This window comes from Vicugna pacos, chromosome 18 (genome assembly GCF_048564905.1).
Source record: "Vicugna pacos chromosome 18, VicPac4, whole genome shotgun sequence".
NCBI lineage: Eukaryota > Metazoa > Chordata > Mammalia > Artiodactyla > Camelidae > Vicugna > Vicugna pacos.
In genome coordinates, this window is record NC_133004.1 from 38249039 (window position 1) to 38273325 (window position 24287).

The window sequence follows — 24287 nt, forward strand, 5'->3', positions numbered from 1 at the left end:
CTCTAAATAATTAACATTACAGCCACAAATTTTGGTGGTTTTATGATCACAAGAGAAATGAGTGACACTCAAAAAGTAATAGTATATAGCCACTAACCATTCTAAAGTTCTTTTCTTTAAGGAGTTAATTTTTAGAAAATTCTTAAATAGTAGAAAGAAAGGGGGGAAAATGGCCTCATGGGAAAACAAAAAAGAATCCAGACTATGCCATATTGACACCTGTAAGGTTAAAAACTATGTAATATTAATATAATACTAATATAATGCACAGCCTCCTCCTGCTTAGAATATTTAATTTCAGTGTGTTAGAGAATACCTAAGTCTAATGCTTTTTAAACCTAGGAGCTCAAATATACACTCATAAAAACATAAGCAAATTGTATTACCATCACAGTATACAGAAGTACAGCAAAAGAATAACACTTAATATTCTGCAATTATGTACATAAGTTTAAAAAAATAAAGTACTAACATAATACATATTTGGTAGGTCATATAATACAGTTAATTATGAACACATAGCACAATAAAGTATAGATATAAAATAGTAAATATGCTCTTATGGCCCCAAAACATGGTAATGTTCTTTATAGTACCACACTGTAATATACAAACTCACTCTGAGTAACTTCAAATACCACACTTAAATTCAAAGGTAATGCTTGCAAATCAAAGGGTTGCCTAAGACACTGGGAGGTAAAAAACTGAAATTAAATGCAAGAAATTACACATTCACGTAAGTTCAGAACATTTTGAAACATGGTATGCAATAAAATTTGATTTGAAAGGCTTAAACCCCTAACTATTATTCAAGCAAAATCCCTGCATTTGTTAAAACTGAAAGTCATATTGTAGTTTCCAAAAACAAATCAATCTCATTCACAAACCCAATCTTATCCAACTATGGAAACTTTTATAGAACTGCAAAGCCATCTCACCATGGACTCAAGAGCAGACATGAGGAACGTCACCACCATCCTGCTCTCTGAGGATTCCTCATCTTCCACAGGAAGGGTAGACATTGCTACTTGGGCCATGATCCCTAGGAAAAAGAAGCATTAAGAAAGTGAGTGGTAGAAATTGAGCGTCCTGCTTAACATACATTTACAGCTGTGAGGGTCTTACCAGATTGTTTACAGTTTTCTTACAAAAAAGGAAAAAATAAGACTCAAAAACCAAGTTTTGTATTTGTTTCAAACTCCTATTATCCTATAAGACAGAGAACCTATTCCCTAACTTTCCATCTAGTTTTATTTCCAAAAATTAGGTCAGCTTCACCTCCCAAAATAAATTCAGATGTCACCCAGAACCAGTTAAATATTTTCCCAGGTGAGAGAAAGAGGTGATGCACTTCACAATCCAGTGATAAGCTTATCACAGTTCAGCACAGAAAACAGATGCAAAGTTCCCTTCCTCTCATGCACACACTGATTACCCACTAGTGGGTCAAGTAGACTGAGGCTAGGGGAAAGAGAACTTCTTTCTTACTAAGGAAATAGGTTGCAGGACAAAGAACACTTAAGATTCCTTTATAATATATTCTCTTTAGAAAACAGTTTCTTTTTATTTTTATCTTTTTCTGTTCATTTGTTTCCTTTTGTAATATGAAAACAAATATATGTATGTTCCTGTATGGCTGAAACATTATGCTGTACACCAGAAATTGATACAACATTGTAAACTGACTATACTTCAATATATATACAAAAAAAAAAAGGAAATAGGTTGCAAGACGAAGAACATCTAAGATTCCCTTCTAATACATTCTCTTTAGAAGTTTTTTTATCCTTTTTTGTTCGTTTGTTTCCTTTTTAAAAAAATGCTTTTTGTTTCTTTTCTTTTAATGGGGGAGGTAATTTTAGTTTTTTTTGTTTGATTGTTTTTGTTTTTTCAGAGGTACTGGGGATTGAATCCAGGACCTTGTGCACCCTCCCACCTAGAAAAGTTTCTGATACTTTGGTATCAGCAAAGAGCCTCAGCTGAATTTCAAGCACTATAAAAATACAACACATAAACATGCACTATTACATGTTGGCAAGGATGTGGTGAAATTGGAATCTTTATGCATTGCTCTTAGGAATGTAAAATGGTGCATCCACTGTGAAAAAGTTTGGCGGTTCTTTAAAAAGTTAAACAGAATCACCATGATGCAGTGATCTCACTTCTGGGTATATACCCAAAAGAACTGAAAGTGGAGTTTTCAACAGATGTTTCTATATGTTTATGTTCACAGCAGCATTACTCACAATAGCCAAAGGTGGAAACCCAAGTATCCATTGTCAGGTGAATGGGTAAACAAAATGTGATATGTAAATACAATGGAATTTATTCAGCCTTAAAAAGGAATAAAGTTCTGATACATGCTACAATAGACAAATCTTGAAAATGTTATTCTAAGTGAAATAAGCCAGACACAAATGGACAAAAGTGTGATTCCACTCGCATGAGATTACCTATAATCAAATTCATAGAGACAGAAAGTAGAATGGTGGCTGCCAGGAACTAGAAGGAGGGAGCAATGGGAAGTTATCATTTAATACAGTTTTATGAGTTTGGGATGATGAAAAAGTTCTGGAGACAGATAGCAATGATGGTCGCACAACAATGTGAATGTACTTAATGCCAGGGGAACTGTATATTTAAAAATAATTAAAATGGTAAATTTTATGTTACATGAATTTTATCAAAATTAAAAAATTAAAAAGCAAAAATACATCACAAAAAAGGCATTCTAAGAAGCCAAAATCTAAAGCAAATTTTAAAAATCCTAATACGTCATTCTAAGTGAAGTAAGCCAGAAAAAGAAAGAAAAATACCATATGATATCACTCATATGTGGAATCTAAAAACAGAAAAAAGACACTAATGAAATTACCTACAAAAAAGAAACAGACTCACAGACATAATAAACAAACTATGATTACCAGGGGGAAAGAGGGTGGAAAGGAATAAATTCGGAGTTTGAGATTTGCAAATAGTAACTACTATATATAAAACAGATAAATGACAAGTTTTTCCTGTATAAGCACAGGGAACTATATTCAATGTCCTGTAGTAACCTATAATGAAAAAAATATGAAACCGAATATATGTACGTATATGTATGACTGAAATGTTATGCTGTACATCAGAAATTGACAAATTATAAACTGACTATACTTTAGTTAAAAAAAAAAAAACCTATGTAGTTGCCTATGGCTCCCTCCTTTTCAGAGACGGCCCACCCTCTGTCTGTGGAGTGTATACCTACTTTTACTTTAACCTGAGCACCCAACCCCCATATCTCACGGTCTTTCTCTTGCCTTCTGAAGCAGCCTACACTATATGCAGTATGTATCTCGCTAAATAAATCTACCTTTACTCAAAAAAAAAAAGAAAAAAACCTATGTACGTAGATTAAAAAATAAAAATCCTGATGCTGAAAGATATGCAAATTACATGCCTATTAAAAAGTATCCTTTTCAATTTAGTTAAATTAATTCCAGTTTTAACAAGAGACCAAATAATCTAATGAAATTAATACAAAAGAATGACTAAAAAATTAGACTGGAACCATGAATAGGAATTCTAAAAACACATCTATGTATATAAATTAATTTATTAAAGACAATTAAGTATTAACTTAATTGAAGGCCCAATATTCCAGAGAACATGTAGAGCTCTTAGCATGAGAATTTTGGCTAAAAATGTGTATTATTAAAGAGAATGACCAGGGAAGGAAAGTGGGGCAAGATAGCGGAGGGAATTAAAACATACAAACTACTGTATATAAAATAGACAAGCTACAAGGACAGCACAGGGAATATAGCCAATATTTTACAATAACTTCAAATGGAGTATAATCTATAAAAATACTGAATCACTGTTGTATACCTGAAATGAATATATTGTAAATCAACTATATTTCAATTAGAAAAAGAGGACGATCTATTTCCCTATTATTAAAAACTGCAATCTAGCTCCACCATTTGTTAGCATGTGAATTAACTGCTATGCTCGATTTGGGCATCAAAAAGTAATTAAGTGTACATATTTAGGAAATTAAATTTTTATAATAAAAAATTGACACTTTTCCCCATATCTGTTAACAAATAGAAATAATTTTGTTTCCTAAAACAGGATTCCTATTCTGATGGGAAAAAGAATCAAAAAAGGCAGCACCAAGCAAGAGAATGGTTAGATCGTGGAAATTATTTTCCATAACAGCCTAGGTCCTATTCTTCTCTCTCGGATAAATAAGTTTAAGTAAATTTATAATACAATGTGGCTCAGTCAGTGTGGACAACAGAAATACTGTTTTTCCATGAGAGAACATTCACTAAGAGTATACCATCATTATTTCTAAAAGTTCATAATATTTTTTAATAATTTCATTTTCCTTTCATTCTCCAGCAAGAAAAAAAGATGTGTTCTCATTTTATAAATGCAATGATTTGTCAAGGTCATCTAGCCACTATGAGAGTCTGAACATAACACTAGGACAATTTTTTGCCTCGTGCTGTTTTCACTTCTCACCTTCAATTGCCACACATCTGCTATGATGTCAGTCATATTCACTGTGAGTTAAGAAATGGGAGGGACGCCACACCAACAGCCCATGGGGATGCCACAGGCGATGAGAGGTCCTACTCCATTACCAGAACGTTTGGGGAGTACCTTAGTACTTTCTGATGGGAAGAACCTTAGAGGTAACCCAGTTCGGTCAGGCTCGATGGGGAAGGATGCATTTTGTTTGGGGCTTTCTGCTCTCTAGAAATGGCTGCATTTGGATTACAAGAGAAATTCAGAGAACTGTTCTTTTCCTTCCCAAGAGGTCATTCCCCTGGATAGTCCTCAGTCAAGACTGTTCATGGAACATTCTCTGCACCCCTCACTTGGTGACTGTGCCCTCTCCTCCTTTTCCCAGAAGGAAACTGCCATCATACCGTGGCATTAACAAAACACTAGAGGACACACCAGGCCAGGCTGGTGATGCAAGCTTACAGAAGCATGAGGTATGATGGGCTGGTCCTGACAGAACCGGTGGCCAGAAAGGCCAGTTGTGAGTTCCCCAGACTGCCAACCAGCTCCAAGACCCCAGTGGGCAGCCCTCAGCCTTCTCTTCTGTAAGCAGAGACACTAAGTCAACCACTTACTATGAAGGTTCCTTTCACTTCTCACTCTATAAATCCCTTCAATTTAAAGTAAGAGCTTAGAGCTCACAGCGGAAAAAAAAAAGTGACAATGAATATATGTATATTCGTGCGTAACTGAAAAACTGCTCTACACTGGAATTTGACACATTGTAAAATGACTATAACTCAATGAAAAAGTATTTTTAAAAAAAGAGCTCAGATAAACAATACATTTCTACTATATATTCATTTATCTTGCAGTAACCTATAATGAAAAAGAATATGAAAATGAATATATATATATGTATGACCGAAATGTTATGCTATACACCGGAAATTCATGCAATATTGTAAACTGAAAAAAAAATTTTAAAAAGAGCTCAACAGACCAAAAAATTTATTAAATATATCTATAATGCTTTATTTGTCATTTTTTAAGTATTCACAATAACCCTGTGAGGAAGAAAGAAAGAACAGAAAAGCAAAATGATAGCATCCAGAGAGTCTAAAAAAAGACCTTTAAAGGAGATAGTGTCTCATAAACTACTAGAGCAGGAACCATGCAGTCTTTTTCCATTTTAATTTAAACAGCACTCATGTGTGTGTATGTGCATCACTAGAAAAGAACAGCAACAACAAAAAAAACACCAGGATATGATCTGTCATTATCTGTCATGTCATAACTTTAATTGGAAGTCTCCCAATTAAAGAGGACATGAAACCAAAAATTTAAAGTAACTAAAATGGAACTAACACAACATTGTAAATCAGCCATACGTCAATTTAAAAAATTATTTTAATGGGACAGTCACCTCTGCACTCGTAATGAATGCAAATAGGCATGATTCGTACTTCTGAACTTCATTAATAATAGTTCTCAGAACAAAAAGGAAAAGGACCAAAATGATCATGTACTCCATGAGTCAGTAAATACAGAAACAATGGATCCCTTTTAATCTTTTTAAATACAGAGAAGGAAGAAAAACTGAACTGAGATAATTCACAAGGCGAGGCCAGTGTTAGACAAGCAAATGACTTCTCGATGTGGAACATAATACTTGCTCCCCCATTATGTATCTCTGGTGCTGTCTTGGTAAAGGAAGTGGTGTGGGGAGAAGAGGTGATCTCTCTATATGAAAGAAGGCAATCATCCAAGGCAGAAAACCAGTAGGCAAGGAAAAACCTGGAGAGTAGTATCCCTCTAGAGATGCTGTAACCAACATGGAAGCCAATAACCACATGTAGCTATTTAAATTTAAGATTACATAAAATTAAAAATTCAGTTCCTCAATAGCTTTAGCCACATTTCAAGTGCTCAGCAGCCACATGTGACTACTGTATTAAAGAATCACAGATAAAAAACTTTTTCATTATCACAAAAAACTATACTGCTATGGAGATTACACCGTGCTGAGTAAACGTTTAAATTCTCATGACCTCTTGAGCCACCATGGTGGGAGCTGTAGTAAAAGAAAGAATTAACCAAGGGAATAAGAACCAGGATACAAAAGGTCCACCCCAACTCCGTGTGAGCATTCACCACTGCCATTTTCCAAGGATTACTCCTGAGAGTATCCTCACATAACATCTAGCAAGGTAGACTGCCTGAGAAAAAGAACAAAGAAAAGGAACACAGAAGTACACTTTTATGATATACTAGAGTTAAAATGCATACACAAAACATCCAGAACATAGATTCTCAGAGTAAGTTAGTAAACTTCCAGGGGGTGGATAAAGCTCAGTGGTAGAGCACTTGCTTAGCACACATGAGGTCCTGGGTTCTATTCCCAGTACCTCCATTTAAAAAATAAATTAAAACAAACAAACAAATAAATAAATAAAATTCCAAAGAGCCTAACCCACTGAGTACAGAGGCCTTACCTTAATGATTAACTAGCATCATCTACCTGCCATATTACATATTCTTACAGAACAAATTATTTAAGTATCTGCCCATCAAAATGGAATCATACAATTTCTCTCAACATCTTCACAAAACTGGCTTTAGCCTTTTTATTTCCATACTGTAAAATTCTTCATACTGAATTATACCATGAAAATCTTTATATCTCTTGATACATAATCTGAATTTTTTTATTTCTACCAGAAATGTTTAAACATACTAAATTCATCAATCTCACCAGCATACTGGAGAGCTATGACCTAATTACTATGAATATCTCATTATTACTAAAATAGTTGCAATTCTTTGCTTACTAAAGAAACACTTATCATAGTTTTATAATCTGTATTTCTTCTAGCAGGACTCATCATCTACTTAGGGTTCTATGCCCAATACTAAACTGATGTCTGATGATGGCTACATATCTGCATAAACTGTCAGTAATCTTCAATCGCAGTTTCTTTTAATTCTGGTAATTACCATGTGGATGTAGCTCCTTATTCATCTTTTGTGTATGTACTTTTTTTTCTGTATGTTTAAGGCAATACTATTTATTTTAAACAAATTTTCGTTTGACTTATGACATTCTTTGTTCATTCTTTCTTGCACCTCATATTTTCCTTCTGCCTGAAGTTAATCCCTTAGATTTCTTTCTCATAGCACTTTGTTTGCTAAAAATTCTTTATTCTTGAAAGATATTTTCAACCAGATGATCTAGGTTGACAAATACTTCCTGTCAAGATACTGAGGTTATTTCATTATCTTTCAGTTTCATTGTATTTTGGCTCTCATTGTTGTTACTCAGAAGTCATCTAGAATCTCTTTTTGTTTTGTCTTCGATTTTCTACAGTTTCACTATCTGTACTGTGTGTGTGTGTCTCTAAGTTTCTTTTTACTCAGCAAGTTCATCATTCACTGGGCTTCTTAACTAAGGATTGTCATCCTTTGGTTGTGGCAAATTCTCAGCTATTATCTCTTCAGGTTTTGTCTGTCCCATTTTCTACCTCCTACAATACACTGAGACTCAGACTAAATGTATGCTAGTCCTTAAACCTCATACCCTCATTTATAATTTTCATTTCTAGAATTTCTATTTGTTACTATGTCATATTTTACAGTTTCTTACTCTCTATAAAGATTTTCAAGCTTAATTTATTTCTTTAAACATAATAGGGGTAGTTGTTTTATATAGTCTATGGTAACTCAAAAATCTCAAGTCTTTGCAGGTATATTTCTGATGTTTCTGGTAGTTCTTGCTCATACTCATGGTACTTGTTCCCACGTATGCCTGACTGTCTTTTACTGTATGCTGACCATTTTATATTAAAACATTCTTTTAAACATGAGGCCTGGGGTGAAGGGCAGCTTCTTCCAGGTGTCTGGGAACACTACCTGCCTGGGATCACCATAATCCAAGTTCAAGGTTTCAGGTTCCTGGGAACACCCAGAAGATGTTAACCCAGACCACAAATAGAGATGCAGGTCAGTTTATCTCTCAATCAGCCTTATCCAATTTGGGTCTCAATTTATCAAGGGGAAGGATCTACCTGATCCCTGAATTTTGTGTAGGTTCTGGGTTTTGATTACAGTGTGTGATCCCATAAGGTTTTCAAAACTCAGGTTTATGTGGTAAAACTGGCAGGTGCCTCAGGGCAAAAGGGACCGAGTTCCCACTGTCCTTTTCATAGCATTAGCCTTTTCATAACAGCCTTCAAAATTCCTACCTTATCATCATTTCAGTATTTTTACAAAAGGTTTATTATTCTAGAACATTCTTATTACTCCCACCAACTCTAAGAACAATACCTTATAACAGTCTTCATTTTCAAGGACAATGTTATGAGTTAGCCAGAACTATCTTAGAGTGTGAGGTTACAAACACTCAGTTCAAACCACCTCAAGTAAACAAAGGAATTTTTATTGTTTTATGTAATTATTCATACTAAAGGCTGCACTGACTCCACACACAGCTGGGTCAAGGAACACAAGAGACATCATCAGCATTCTCTCTGTTCCCTCCCAGCCGACCTCACTTCTTGAGGAGACAGGTTTCTTCCCTAACACACAGATGACAGCCACATGCATCTTTACGCTTATTACACAACTGTACTGGGATCCCAGAGGCAAGACTATCATATCTACCTGTTACTTCCGCAGAAAAGTTCTGGGGGTTTGTGTCCCAAGCCTACCCCACACCTAATTACAGTGGCTAGTCAGAACAAGATTATCTGGAATACACTCACCGTGATTAGCAGTCTAGCTAGAACTACATGGAATAGAAAGGTAAGCAGTTACTCAGAAGTTACTCAAAAGACAAAGCAGGACACTGTTGTCAGGAGAAAAGGGTTGCATTGGTAAAGTACACAGGACACAGAAAATAACAGCTACCCGAGTCCACTCTATCTTCTTTCCCATTTTTTCAGTTTCCTTAATTCTTCAATTCTAAATGTTTTCTGATTTCATCTTGTTTCCCTGATTTGATTTTAATTCTCTTTTATGAGTTTAAAAGATGAACTTAATTGCCCTGTTGTTGTTTCATCTTTTTATCTTTTATCTTGGTCAGCTATTGTTTAATAGATGTGATACCTTCTTTTATGTCTCTGAAAACAGACTCCAACCATTCTTCAAAATCTTCTTGTGTTTCTAGCTGGAGATCCATTTCCAGGATTAGGTTTATCTATGTCCTTAATTGTGAACTGTTCTACTTCAAAATAAGCCAATAATTAATTTCAAATAAATGTTTTTATTTAGCCACACTTTTGCTTTTATCTCATTGATTCTTGCCATTAATAATGCTCAACAGCAAAATAATAAAATGAGATTTTATAGTGCGTCAAAGAGAGCACTTAAAGATTTTCACACAGGGCATCATCACCCTAACAAAAAAACTAAGGTTCTCAATATTTCTGATTATGCTGATCTCTAAAATGGTACTGAATTTCCAACATGTTTCTACTTTGAATTAAGCTTCAGGTCAGGCTGGTAAGTGGTGAGGGCTTTTTTTTCAATTACATTTATGTCTTCCTTCTTTTTTGTGTTGCTGTATTTTGTTATTTTCAACAAACATTTTTTTCATTTCAACCTTACAACATACAATCTTAGATCAAAAGGAAAATTCAAGATATTTAGTGCAACCTCTTTGTTCCATTACAAGAAACCCAACCCAGAAAGATCAACTGCCCTGATAGTCACATAGACAGTTAATTTTATAACAAGGGACTAGAATGGTATCTCTGAACTCCAAAATACATCTTTCATGCACAATAATAATCAAAGAAAGGCAGGTTAAGAAAAAAAGAGCCCAAGGTAAATAATTATACAGTGATTAGAACAGTACTACTAGTCAATCTTTATGAGGCAGTAAACTAACTGCCACTCATAAGCAAACTAAAGCAAAAGTATAATCTTTTTGTCCAAAAAGCAAGTATTATGGTGGACACTGAAGAGTACATAGCAACATCAGCAACATTTTATGAAAAAATAAAGGATAATTGTTCAAAGAGAAAAACATGAATGGGTTACAGACCAACTGGCCAGATGAACACATAACTTAAAACACTGCTGACAGGCACTGTTAGGCATGTATATCCCTGTTATCAATGATAAGCAGACATGAGAGTTGTTTAAGCAAGTTTATCTTAGTAAAATCCAAGACTCATGTTCAACAAGGAGGAAATGAATTTCAATTCATCAAGGTACCAGGCCCACCATTTTATTTTCTTCTCAAAATTTTATTTTCAGTTTTCTACAAACAGCTTAGGTTATCTGTTATTTTTCCTTATAATAAAGCAACTAAGATCTACCCTGTACATTTACTTAAGTATGGTGAAATACACTTCCAAGTCTGCACAAATCAATTACTTTCCTAACACAATGTTTTGTACTAGAGCCATCATCACTGAATCCTCAGATACTTAGATCAATTAAAACTGAGAAAATGTTCAATATTAGCTAAAATTTTCACCACTAGGATACTGGCCAGGGAAGACTACTGACAGTATTTAGGACAGGTAATGGCATTCAATTCTACAATTATTCAACAGATTTAAAAGCCAAGTTTTTTTTTTTTAAAGAGGGAGTACTTTAAGCAGGAAAATCTTCCATCCAAATTTAAGTTTTTGACCTCCACTCAAAAAAATATGCAGTATGGCCTTCCTGTGCTGTGAACGCTTTCTCCACACCAGTATTGGGACAGGGGGTGTCTTCTTACTCATCTCCATTCTTTGAGATCTAGTCTCAGGTTATTTTTTCTATATGAGGTTGGTTAAAACTCACATTTACCAACTACTATTATTTACAGCTAATTATTATTTACACTAATTATTAACAACCACTAAAGCCAAATTTCAACAAGATGAATAACTAAAGGCACTATTATAGTTATATATGTGTGTGTGTGTGTGTATATATATATATGTATACACACACACAAACAGAAACATCTTTAGTGAGATATAAAGTATCACTTAGTTCCAAGAAAGAACGTAAAGTGAGAGTTCAAACTTCAAAAAATTCCTATTTCATAAAAGAAAGTATTTCTTCAAAACGACGAATACTAAGAAAAAGTTAAAATTCATCATCTAAGATTTTACATACTGTCATAAGGTGGTGCCTAAAATAAATGGAAAAGATTTAATAGATGAATCAGCTGACTTTGTCCTAAACAAGATTCAGTCCCATTAAAATTACTTTAAGTTATCATGTATTATTACATTCTGGTAATCTTTTAGGTTGCCTAAATCTTTTTACCTCTGAATCTGATAATACAGAGTATCCCCATTTTCTACCTACAATTAATAAACACTGAAGCTAAAGAATCTGTTTTTTAAGAGAGGAAACTTACTTATTTCAAAATGTCAGTATACATTTAGTAAAAATCAGTTTGGACTGTGAACACAGAATTTATAAATATTTTAAGATTTTTTTCAACATACTACCATTTGTTTTAGTTGTGTCCAGTTAGCAGTTTCTATAGAAAATGTATTCAAGGTAATCCATTGACCCCATTAATTCATTTTCTGCATAATCCCAAGAAAATAACTTGGTGTCTTAGATGTTTATTATAAAAGGGTGACATGTGCCAGGCACATTTTACACTGCAGATCTTTATTTAACATAAGAACAGCTGATAACTTGGAAAAACAATCCAAATTGCCCAAGATCAAAGAAATAATTAAACAGAATCTAATCTGTATCTAATTGTTCTTAATTCCCCAAGTTCTTTCAAACCACACCAAACACTATAAAATACAACCAATTTTTAACATTTTTCAAATTCCTCTTCTCACAATTATTTAAATTTCAGAAAATACCAAGTTTTCAAGGACTTAGATAACAACTGTAATGAGATTTAAGTTCAAGCACTAAACTTCATCCCTAAAAAATTTTTTAAATCCCCAGCCTCAAGAGAAAAAAAATAGGATTCTGCAATGCTAAAAAGACAAGAGATATTTTCATTATCCCATAGTACTGCCACACAAAATATTTATTAACAAAGGAAAACACGACTTTTTTAATTGTAGTCAGTTTAACAAAAACATGGCATCTTAACCAAGTAATCAAAGTAGCACTTGTCACAGGACAAACGTCATACTCACCAAAGAAAACACAGTAAGAACATATTCCTGCCCAAAATGTACTGGATAAGCCCAAGTTGCGAGTTATTTTATGAAATGACTGCCCTGTAACCTTCAAAAAGGTCAAAGGCATGAAGATCAAACACTGAGAACTGTTCTAAAAAGTGAAGTATATTATTCTACTGTATAGCGCAGGGAACTACATTCAATGGCTTGTAGCAACCTATAATGAAAAAGAATATATGTGTAACTGAATCACTATGCTGTACATCAGAAACCAATACACTATAAATCTATACTTCAATTTTTAAAAAATATTTTTTAAAAACTGCAGTTGTTGTAGCAGTCATATTGCATATATTCTGGATTTAAATAAAATGCACCAGTTATCTTTTTTTAAGTGAAGTATATTAGAGAGACTGGACAACTGGGTGAAGAGTATGGATTAGACTTTTTGCTATATAGTTTGGGAAAACCTGAATGGAGTTTCTGGGTGGAGGATGTATGTGGGAAATTTTTGTTTGCTCTTCTCGTAACTATTTTGTTAGGTTTAAAGGTGTTTCAAAGTATTTTTTAAAACATTTAATACATACATGTGCTAAGCTAATTAAAATTTCTCCTACTTTTGCCTTATTTCAAAGGTGTTAAGTCTTTTGCTGTCACAGGTGGAATATTAGAATTGGGAGAACAAATGACATTACATAGTAAATTTACTGATTAAAATTTGTCCCTATCAACTAAGTAAAAGCTTTTCTTGCTTCTTGCATTTTAAGGAAGGAGTGATTGGAATTTCATGTCAAAAGTGTACTTTTAAAGCACACTATTTTATCTAAAGACCTCTCTATAGCTATCAATCAATGGTAAATCAGGGTAAATTAATCTTTTAATGATAAATCAATGGTAAATTAATCCTTTAATTTTGATAATACTGTATTTGTTATTGACTGTAAATCTGTAAGCTGGGAGGACTCGGGGAGGCCTTCCAGCCAGTACCAACACAGTGCTCTGCACACAGTCACCACTCATGACACACTGGCTGAATTCAAGAATGAATAGGAGACTCTTGGCTAATTTTTCCCCCCAATAGTAGAATACTGAATGCTATCAAACTGTAAATCACTGGCTCAAATGTAGACATTGTAATTTTACCCCAGGTAATTTTACCTGATTTTGCAACCGTGTAGCTATCTTTTTCATTAATAGCTAAGTAAAACTAATATAGACAATGATACTCAATTTTTCAGTTAATATCATTTTTTATACTAAAAATGTTAAAATCAGAACATGAAAGAAATTAGCACGTGTATTTAAGAGCATGGGCTCCAAATGTGACTGCCTAGGTCTATATTAAAACTATCCCTTACTATGTTTTTTTAAGATTGGTTGGCATCTCAAAACCTCAACTTTAAAATGAGAATCCCAACAGTGCCTACTTAAGGACACAGTATTGCTGTTGAGGATTAAATGCATTAATGTAGGTGGTGTTTAGAACATTAAACTCACAATAAGCTCTAAAAAATTGTTACTAGATATTATCATTGGTAATCTTGCCTAGCCTCCCCCTCCCCTGTCCCCTACTTTTGATATGTACTCCAATAGAAAGCTTGTTACTTTTAAAGTACCAATTTGCAATTACTGGACTAGTTTAACATTAGTCCTTATGATAAATCTAAATCTGTCTCTGCCACAGCTGGCTCCTAGAAGAGCCTTCTTCTACAAAAGAGCCTTTTCAATCTATCATGCCTCACAATTCTCTTCCCCAAACTAAGCATCTCCAGTTTGTCCTGTGCCGTATTAGTAACATGATTTCCAAAAACATTCCTCAGCAGCACCATTCTCACGATATTCTCTAGTTTGTCCAGGTAATATCCCAGAAGTGGGCATAACATTTTGGATAAGATCAGTTCACCAGAGACTAGTCTAGGACCTGTAGCTCCCAAAATTTCCTTATCCCTTGCCTATTAATGCAGAATATTTTAATTCACATCTTTAAGAACTTATCTCCATAGGCTTAATAGTTATTTTCCAAAGAGAATAAATTAAGTTGGTGTTTCATTCAGAGGTTCCATTTTTACAAATACTTAATAACACAATATGAATTATCACAGTTCGTATTAACGTTAACATATACATTTAACATATACACTCCAGCAAACAAGAGAAATAGAGCCAGAAAGACCATTTTAATTTGTTTTAACTTCCATTATTTTTAGAAATTACACATAACAGCAAGTGCTTAGAAGTAAAATTAGAAGTCCGTAAGACAAATCTTTGGTCAAGATTGATTAGTCAAGGGTTTTAAGTTTTTATAGCAGGATATGCTTAATTTTAAGACACTAAATTCTTAATTTCTATCTCCTGAAATAAAGCTGGTAATTTTATCAGTAAAAACCAAGTGACCACTCAAGAAGCAACAAAATACATTTGTAAGATTAAAATTTGAAATAATCTTCAAATGTGTTATACATAAAACTTAATACCCTCTCCGCCCCATTTCCAAAAAAAATGTTGAGATAAGCTAACAAAAATAGTCAAATTTTATCTTTTTTAAAAAGCCAGGTGAAGAGGAGAATGACAAAATAATAAAATTAAGCCAGTGAAAGAGGATCCACCCAACTGGTACCTCACAAGTTCAATACTGAGTTTCACAGTAGCCAAAACAGTGTCCTTGAAAAACAAACACCTACTCAGGAAGACCTACAACTTTTCTTAGCACTACAGTTTTAAATGTTTTCACAAATGTGTAAATTATACTTTAAAACTGATAATCCAGATTTTTAAAAAGCAGCAGCTTTCTCTGCCAATACACAAAGAATGCATCCCTTAGACCTTACTGCAAATTTAAAAAACATTTGGTACTTGAAAAGCTGGCTCACCTGTTCTTTTTCACTTTGTATGAACTAGAAGAGGAAATGAAAATCAAGTAACTGTGATTTAAAAGTCCATCTATTTTTTTAATGTATTGTTCACAGCAGGTAACAGAGCAAAGCTATTATGAACGGCAGCTTAGGAATCAGGCCAAAGTTCTGAATTCAAGTTCTAGCTCCCATAATCAATAGTGTTGATCATGGAATTCTTTATATCACAAATATACTAGCCCAGAAAATCACAATAATAGGTGTATTTACCCCACAAGGTTGCCATCAGAATCTATTAAATTCCTGAAAGAGTGCTTAAACACAAGCATTCAATAAATAAAGCATTTAATTTTAAATTCCATTAAAACAGTTACTTAAAAAGTACATATATATATGTTCCTATTTATCTACTTATAAACTCTCCAAATCCAAGTCTGATAAATGGAAATTTCCTAATTACTTCAATTAACACAGTTGAATAAAATAACCTATTTTCTGATGGGGCACAAAAATTAAGAAAAGCATTGAAATAAATCACTACTTTTTTCCTCATTTATTTCTATTTATTTTCCCCAGCTTTTTGGAGATATAATTGACATATAACATTGTGTAAATTTAAGGTAAACAACAAATCACTGCTTTGAAATACAGTATGTGTACCTTTAGCACACATCTGCAAGAATGAAAGTTTGCGAGCACATGCACACACAAAAATTTGCTTCTATCAAATCTACTCCTCAAAGAAAATGTTTTACAATTTAAGTTAAAAAGTCATCTTGCTCCAAATACCGAAAAAAGTAAACCAGACTGAATATACAAACTGAACTGAATTTTCATCCTGAAGCTCTCAACAAACAGAATTTACCCATACCAGTATTTTTCTAGAAAGATTGTGTTCTAGGAGCTGTGTTCTGAGGGCCTCACACAATACCTAACCCACCCAGAAGGCCTTCAATATGTTGGGTAAGTGGATAAATGAGTACTGTTTCAACTGTAACAAAGGATCCCTTCTTTTCCAAAGCTTAAAATACAACGAATAGTGAACAATAGCTCAATCATTTTGTTATTATAAAGAAAACTGTTTTTCCTACAGGTAAGACTACAAATTAAGGAAAAAATTATGAAATAAGAAGACTCAAAAAGTGACTATTCAGTTAGATAAAGTGACTTACCCCACTGTTTTACAACATACCCAAAGAAAAAATTACTCTAAAAGCTTTACAGAAGCAAACATGACAAAATACATAATCAGAAGATAATCTCAACTTATAATAAAAAATACTATGATCTCTAGAGATGGTATACGCAAATAGAATCAAAACACATCAATTTTCAAAAGCATGGAGTCTGTGCAATCAGAAATCTTCACAGGCTCTGTCTAATCAGGGCTCAGCTTAACCAAATACCCTAAATAGGATCAAACTCTTCACTACTCTCCGCTTCTACAATTATATCATAATAGTCATACAATGCTTTAAAAAATTATTTTCTTTGCCATACTATAAAAACAAAACCTTCAATAATCACTGTAAGGATTAAAAGGGAAAGAAATTCTCACACATCCTACAACATGGATGAACCTTGAGGACATTACACTATCTGAAATAAATGAGTCACAAAAGGATAAATATTGTCCAAATGATTCCACTTATATGAGGTACCTCAAGAGCCAAATCCACAGAGACAGAAAGTAGAATGGTGGGTGCCAGGGGCTGCAGGGAAGAAGGAATGGGGGTAATTGTTTAACAGCAATTTTAGTTTAGGAAGATGAAAAAGTCCTAAGAGAGGGATGGTGTGATGGTTGCTCAACAATGTCACTATACAAACTGTGCACTTAAAAATGGTTAAAATGCTAAGTATTGTGTTATGTATATTTAACCACAATTTTTTTTTAAATCACTGTAAGGAACCACCTGAAAGAAGTGTTCATAGTGGAAATGGCTGACAGAAATTCTTCACAAAGGGACAAACTCATCTTACATGGATTTTCTATGCTGAGAGATTTGTTCAGATCCATCTAAACTCTGCCCCAAGGAAAGTGATAAAAAGAAAAGTCAATGACCCAGCAATTCCACTCCTAAGTATATACACAAAAAAATTTGAAAACAGGGACTCAAAGTAAATTTGTACACCAAAGTTCATAGTTGTAATACTGTAATGCCCCGAAGGTAGAAAGTATCTAAATACTCATCAGCAGGTGAAAGGAAGATGAAATGTGGTAGATCATACTATACAATATTATTCAGTCATAAGGGAATGAAATTCTGACACATGCTACAATATAGATGAACCTTGAAACTATTATTCTAAGTGAAATAGCCAGACAAAAAAGGACAAATATTGTATGATTCCACTCGCACGAAATGTCTAAAACAAGCAAATTCATAGGGACAGAAAATAAATTGGAGATTACTGGGGACTAAGGAGGAGGAGGAGTGGGAAGTTATCACTTAACAGGTTTCTATTTGGGCTAATGAGAAAGGTTTTATAAAGAGTGATGATAGTTGTACAACACTGTGAATGTAATTAAAGCCACTGAATTTAAACGGCTTAAAAATGTTTAAAATGACAAAAAAAAAAAAAAAGAAAGAAGGAAAATGTGAAGCTAATAGATCTCCTTGTACCCCTTTAGTCAATTTTCAAGCTAATTCCAGTACTAGGGTCAATTTCTCTGCTCTTTCCTCACATATAAAGTGGGTAAAGTATTTACATACTATCTACCATCCTCCTTTGTCAAATTATCAATTCAATAAAGTAATGTAACTACATGTTTTAAAGTCTGAGGCCAAGAACACTTCTTAATTGTAGTTCAGGTCCAATACCTCATTTTCTTTAAGCCAATTTTGATCTGAAAACCCAATCTAGACAAAACTCTATTCACATTTATGTTATAGTCAATACTGAGAACTTTCTCTAAATACAACAAATTCTCCAGAATAAACAATATATAGGCAAAGTTTTCTCAGGTTTCATCAAACTGTCAACTTCTAGTAAAAACACTTAAGTGAGTGGGACCTGACCACACATAAGACAGCTAAGCTTTACTTACATCCTTTAATTACCCTGTGAAAGCAAAGAAATTGCAATTACCCTTCAACTCCCCTGCTAGTTTCTCTCTCAAATATACTAACATCCCCAGTGGGGAAAGAAGGTACTACCTCTAAAACTTGTATAATGCCAAAGATAAAAAATAGGTGGAATGAATTTATGTGTTGGGTAACCAGTTCCAAAGGGCTATTTCTCAATTATAAATTCACTGTTTATAAGGATGACATTACTCTCCATTATAGAAATTCACAGGTTGTCTACTAACCAGGGTTCGCTTTAACCAGACACCCCAAACAAGCTGAAACACTTCACTACCCTCTGCTTCTGCAACTATACCAGAATACATCACACATAGTACTTTAAGGGATGAAAAACAACATTATTTCCTTCGCCATACTACAAAGACAAAACATTTTAAGTCACCAAGGGAAAAATGCCAAAAGAACAAGTCCTTGCCCTCACAAAATTTATGCTCCTCAAGAGTTGTAGTCTGTATTACTGGTAAAAATTCTATTTCCTTAGAAAATTCAATTTCTCTATTACATTTCAATTCACTCAATCTTTACAACAACACTAAAAGAGAAACATGTTCTTTTATTTATTTTAATGGAGGTACCAGGGATTGAGCCCAGGACCTCCTGCAGGCTAAGCATGTGCTTTACCACTGAGCTATATTCATGCCCATCCCAAAGAAATAGGTTCTACTATCATCATCCCCATTTTTTAAAAAAGGGAAATTGAGGCACAAATACGTGAAGTGAATTGTGCAAGAAAATACAACCAGGAAGTGGCAAGAGTTAGGGATTTGAATCTAGGCAGTCTGACTTCTGAACCCATTGCCTATACCCACTAAGCCACACTCCCTGTCTCACAATTATAAACTCATTTTGTCTCTCAAGTTACACATTTTAAGTAAACTAATTCTTTAAAATTCTTTCTGCTTTTTAATCAAGTTACAACCAAGGAACAGGAGTCAATCCTCCATTAACTCTTACAATCCCTGGCTATATGGAACTTTCTCTTACTTTCCCACTAGGCTAAGTGGGAAGAAGTAGTAGTGCCAGAAACAGGCATGGAATACAGAGACAAATACTGTAGGAACAAAGAGGAAAAAAGGAAAACTGCATCAGTGACAGTCCCAGTGAAGGACAGACAAGAAAGAAGGAAAATGGCAAAAGAAGAAAGGAATGAATGAAAATGAAGAATATCAAGATAATACCTTCAGAATTTCTGACTTATCCACATAATTTTTCCCCAGTATACATAAATCCTCTAAAATACTAATTCTTAATTTTACTTCTAAGGGCAGGTAGCCTCGCTACACACTGGTCAACCGAATATTATTCTTCATTTTACTATGCTGCCATTTAAGCCCAATGATTATAGGGAATCTCAACTCTACAATCATAATGAACAAGTGATTAACTGCATTTCCTACTTCCTTTCAGTTAGTAACAATGCATAAGCTTAACCCAAATAAACCTCCACAACTTTTGAAGAAAAATGGTACCAATGACCTTCAGTAGACTGCTATTAATAAAATTCTGGGCAATTATCTTTCATGTAGATTGTTTCTAATGCATTTCAGAAAAGTGAAATACCATTCTCAAATTATTACTCCTTAAACAACTCTTCAAAAAATGCTTTCCCTTAGACATACATAAAAATTACCTGATCAGCATCTGTTTAAGCCAGAGGTTAAGACAATTTCATGTTAATTATACCACAGCAGTTACGAAGAGGATTGCAGTATTTTAAAAATTCATGTTTTCAATGAAGAATGAAACCATGGGAGAACTGAACCAGGTGGAATGCAGCACAATTAGCGAGTCAGCAGTTGTAACAGAAAAGGTTAAGTGTTTAGTAATTTTTCAGTGTTTTCTTTATGCTCCTTTCTACAATAACGACATGGACGAGGGACCTTGTCTTTTATATTTTATGTTTTGAACACACCATCGATGTATTTGATGTTTTGAACCCACCATCAATCTATGGATCATCAAAAAAGTGATACAACAGAACTGTAATCCCACTCCTCCTACTTCATTTGAGATTACTTACTTTCCCCGTAGAGAAATCCATTGTACTAAAAATACTAAAAATCTTTCTCACCAAGATTTGTGGCCCAAAAGCCTACATTTCAACGACAAAGTCTTTATAGTCATATTCTCAAAAGTTAGCCAAATTGTTGGTGCATGGAACTGGGGGCAGGTGGGAGTTGGGGAGCTCCAGCTGCTTTGCCTGCCCAGACCTGGCCCAACCTACCTTAGTTCCACGCCCAGGTCCTATCAGCCCTTCCGAGTCCCAGACTTTAGACTTCGCAGTATTGATAGGATGCTTTAGGCATCTGTGGAAGGAAATAAATGCCTGTGCCAGAATAAATGAATAAGAGTGGAGAAAAAAGCCAAGATTAGATTTCTAACTGTATTCTATGCTTAAATTCATGGCTCCTTTTTTAAACTAGAGTTATTACACTTCTAGTTTTTAATTTTGTAATCGTGGCTAACAAAAACTCTTAACTCAATCATTTTTCCAAGCAATCTACAGTAAGCAGTCCAAATTTTGATTCTTTAAGATCTAGTTTTAAAGCAGTGAGAAGCAAGCATCTAGAATAAATTCCTCTCACTTACAACTTAATTTTGTACCTTCGTGAATGGTTTTCAAAGTGTCTGTCCTTAGAGGAGGAGAAGCAGCAGCACCACCACCACCACCTGGGAATTAGTTAGAAATGCAAATTCTCCAGCCCATCCCAGTCCAGCAGAATCTGAAAATCTGGGTTAGGGTCCAGCAACTGTGTTTTAACAAGCCCTCCAGGGGACGCTGATGCTAGCTTGGGTTTGGAGAACCACTGGCTTAGGGCTTAAGAGTCATACTGCCTATGTTCAATTCTTGGAGTCAAGGTTTACTTGCTGGGTAACCAAGAGGTAATTACCCAGCTTCTCTAGGCTTCCTCCTCATCTACAGAATGGAATTACGGGGTTATTATGAATATTAAATAGAAAAAACATACGTTAAGTGCTCAAGAGCGATGCGAGGCCCATAAACATTATTCAAGCGTGAGCTGCTGTTACTAACATACACAATGCACTACGACGGTCGTAGACTGGGAGGGGGAGAAAGACAAAGGCGGAAAAAGGTTTAATTCCTACTCCTCCAGGAGTTTAATGAATGCCTGGTGACTAGGTCAGACACGTGTACACAAGGCAGAACCAAACAAACTCCAACAGAAAATAAAGATGCCCTTCTAGGAGGGGCAAACAAGTTGACCAGGATGTTTTAAAGAAGAAACGACAGATTCTGACCAACATTAAAAGAGAAGGCTTTAAACAAGTGATTGCATATGAGCAAGGAGTTTCATAGCCTGAAGAGAAGAAAAAGTCATTCCAGCCTACAGGTGTGATCCCAAGAAGAAGGCGAAACCACTAAGTGTGAGGCAACAGACTGGAAAACGGGAAAAGCCAAAGCACATATTAAGAAATAATATCAGTCATTCCAAATCCTAGGGCTTAGCAAGGGGAAAAAGACCCGGCCTCCTCAGGGAACTCTTAACGCCCAACCTCATTTGCAAACTAACTTCCACTTTTGTTTCCTGAACACCCAGAGACTACTTTTATGCACAGTGGCCCTCATCAAGCTATTGTCTGTAGCAAAGTTGAACACAAGGAGCTGAGCAGTGGGCCCAGAGACCCGCATTCCGAGGAGTGACCACTACTCCAACAGGATCCGACTTCTAAACAACTCTCAAACTCAAATTAGAGCAAAACCGTTAACATTAAAAAAAAAAAAACCTCGCTTTATCAAAACGCAAAACAAGTACAAGTGGAGGGGGAGGGAGACGAAAGAAGGCAGTCTTTTTGTCTTCTTCCCCTGAACCCCCGTCTGGGTGCTGGCCGAATCCAGACGGTTTATTTTCATGGCCTGCAGGCTGAGGTTTTCCTTCCGGCCATTGTGTTTATTTCCCCCAAAGAGCAGGCCCCGCGGGGTAGGCGCGCCGGGCGGCCCGGGACAAAGCCCACTCCGAGCTCCACCTGGGCGCGGGCAGGGGCGGGCAGGGGCGGGCAGGGGCAGGGGCAGGGGCGGCGCTCCACGGCCGGCCGGCCCGCCCGCCCGCCGGCCGCAGTTACCAGGCAGCGCGGCACCGCCCCCGCCGCCCGCCGGCCAATCCCGCGCGTCTGCTGCCAGGGCGCACGAGCCCCGGAGACACCAGGCCGAGCGCGACCCCACGGCTCGAGCCTGGCACCGCGCGCGCACCCGCACCGCCCGAGCGGGCCAATCAGCGGCCGGGCATGCGCAGCCCGCAGGCTCGCTCGCGCGCGGGCCTCACGCGTGAGGGCCCCCCCAACGCCGCGCCGGGGGGCGCGCGCCCCTCCCCCACGCACTCAGGCGCGCGCGTGCAACTGTCGTCCCCCGCGACCGCGTCTGCTCCTGCCCCACCCCCAACGCCGGCCGGCCGCGGTGGGGGGGGCCAGTGGGCCCCCGCACGACCGCCGACCGTCCCCAGACCCCTGTCTGTGCAGGCTCCGGAGAGAGTCTCAAATAAAAGCCCTGCTCGCGATGGCAGTCGGGGCGGGGGGGCGGGGATGAGGCGACAGGGACTCACCCTAGTGCAGCGGCCTCCAGGTAGCGCCGGGGCCGGGGGTGCCGAAGGGAAGCGAGTGTGGGCCGCGCGCGAGCTGCGGCCGCGGCGGAGCAGCCTCGGGCTGAGGCGAGCTGGCGAGCGGGCAGGAGGTGAGAGGGCGAGGGGCCCGAGCGTCTCGGCCGAGCTCCTGTCACCGCCGCATGGCCGCCCTGGAAGGGCCTCGCTCAGCGCTTAGATCCGCTCACAGGGGACCGAGAGAGAGGCCGGGGTAATCGCTGCAAGCGGGCGGCCACGGCTAGAGAGCGCGTGCGGGGAAGCGGGGGGGCGAACGGTGGCCCCTTTTCTCTGCGCTCCGAGCTTCTCTCTCACCCTCCTCCTCCTCCTCTTTTTTTTTTTTTTTTTTTGTTCCTCGAAGGCGCGCTGCGCCTGCGCACCCGCAGCGCCGCCCAGCGGGACTTGTAGTCTTTGATTTCTCCCCACCAACGCGACGGTGAGGGCGCTGGACTACTACTCCCAGGAAGCCTCGCGCCGGCGAGCCCCGAGCCGGAGGACGCGGCGAGCGCGGCGCCCGGCCCTCTCGGGCAAGGACTGTCAATGGAGGCGCGGGTGGTGGGAGCGAGAACATGGCTGCACCTGGGGCCTGCGCGGCCGCTCGAGTGGGGGAGGGGAGCCGGGGCGCAGGGACGAAAAGCCTGGGCAGGGGGAGCTCCAGCCTGCTCCCTGCCGCGCTCCCCCCGGCCTCAGCCTCCGTCCAAGGCTCGCGCTCACGTCTGCACCCGAGATTCCCTGGAAATTGAGAGGCCGGGACACTGCAGAGGCCGGGGAGGCCCCGGCCGGCCTGCTGCCTTCCATGCTCTGCCAAGGGACTTCCTCCGCCCTGCACCACCCTCCGGGACACAAAGAACTCCTGTTAGTTTTGAAAGTTTGCCTCAAACGCGGCCAAAAGAAATTGTTACCCCAACTTTGGACGGGTGAGGAAAGGGCACCCTTCTGTTTTTACTTAACCCCCCCACCCCCAAGCTTTGCTCTCTCACTCAACATTTAGAAGGAAAGTTATGGAGGAAAAGCCATGGAGGAGAAAAGAAAACGTGATTTGCAGCCTGTTTTGTTCTTGTCAACCGCTAAGCCATTTTGCTCCAGCCCATCCCCCTGGTAATTTTTTGCATCTCAACTTTCATTAGCTCGTGAATTTCGAAAATGGTGAGACTT

The 24287-nt window shown here is 37.3% G+C and overlaps 1 protein-coding gene across 7 annotated transcripts in view; it reads right to left on the reverse strand.

The window, feature by feature from the left end:
• GTF2I (general transcription factor IIi) overlaps window positions 1–23480 on the reverse strand; it is a 93328-nt gene extending 69848 nt beyond the window's left edge. For 6 of the 7 annotated variants that reach the window (XM_072943089.1, XM_072943086.1, XM_072943088.1 and 3 more), the window contains exons 1-2: window positions 23100–23480; window positions 939–1042 (exon numbers count right to left, since the gene is read on the reverse strand). In XM_072943089.1, the coding sequence (XP_072799190.1) occupies window positions 939–1037 (99 nt within the window). In that variant the 5' untranslated portion in view covers window positions 1038–1042; window positions 23100–23480. Of the gene's footprint in view, window positions 1–938; window positions 1043–20764; window positions 20845–23099 lie in introns of those variants that run through there. The other variant, XM_072943084.1, reaches the window with a different exon arrangement.
• Between the last annotated feature and the right edge of the window lie 807 nt (window positions 23481–24287).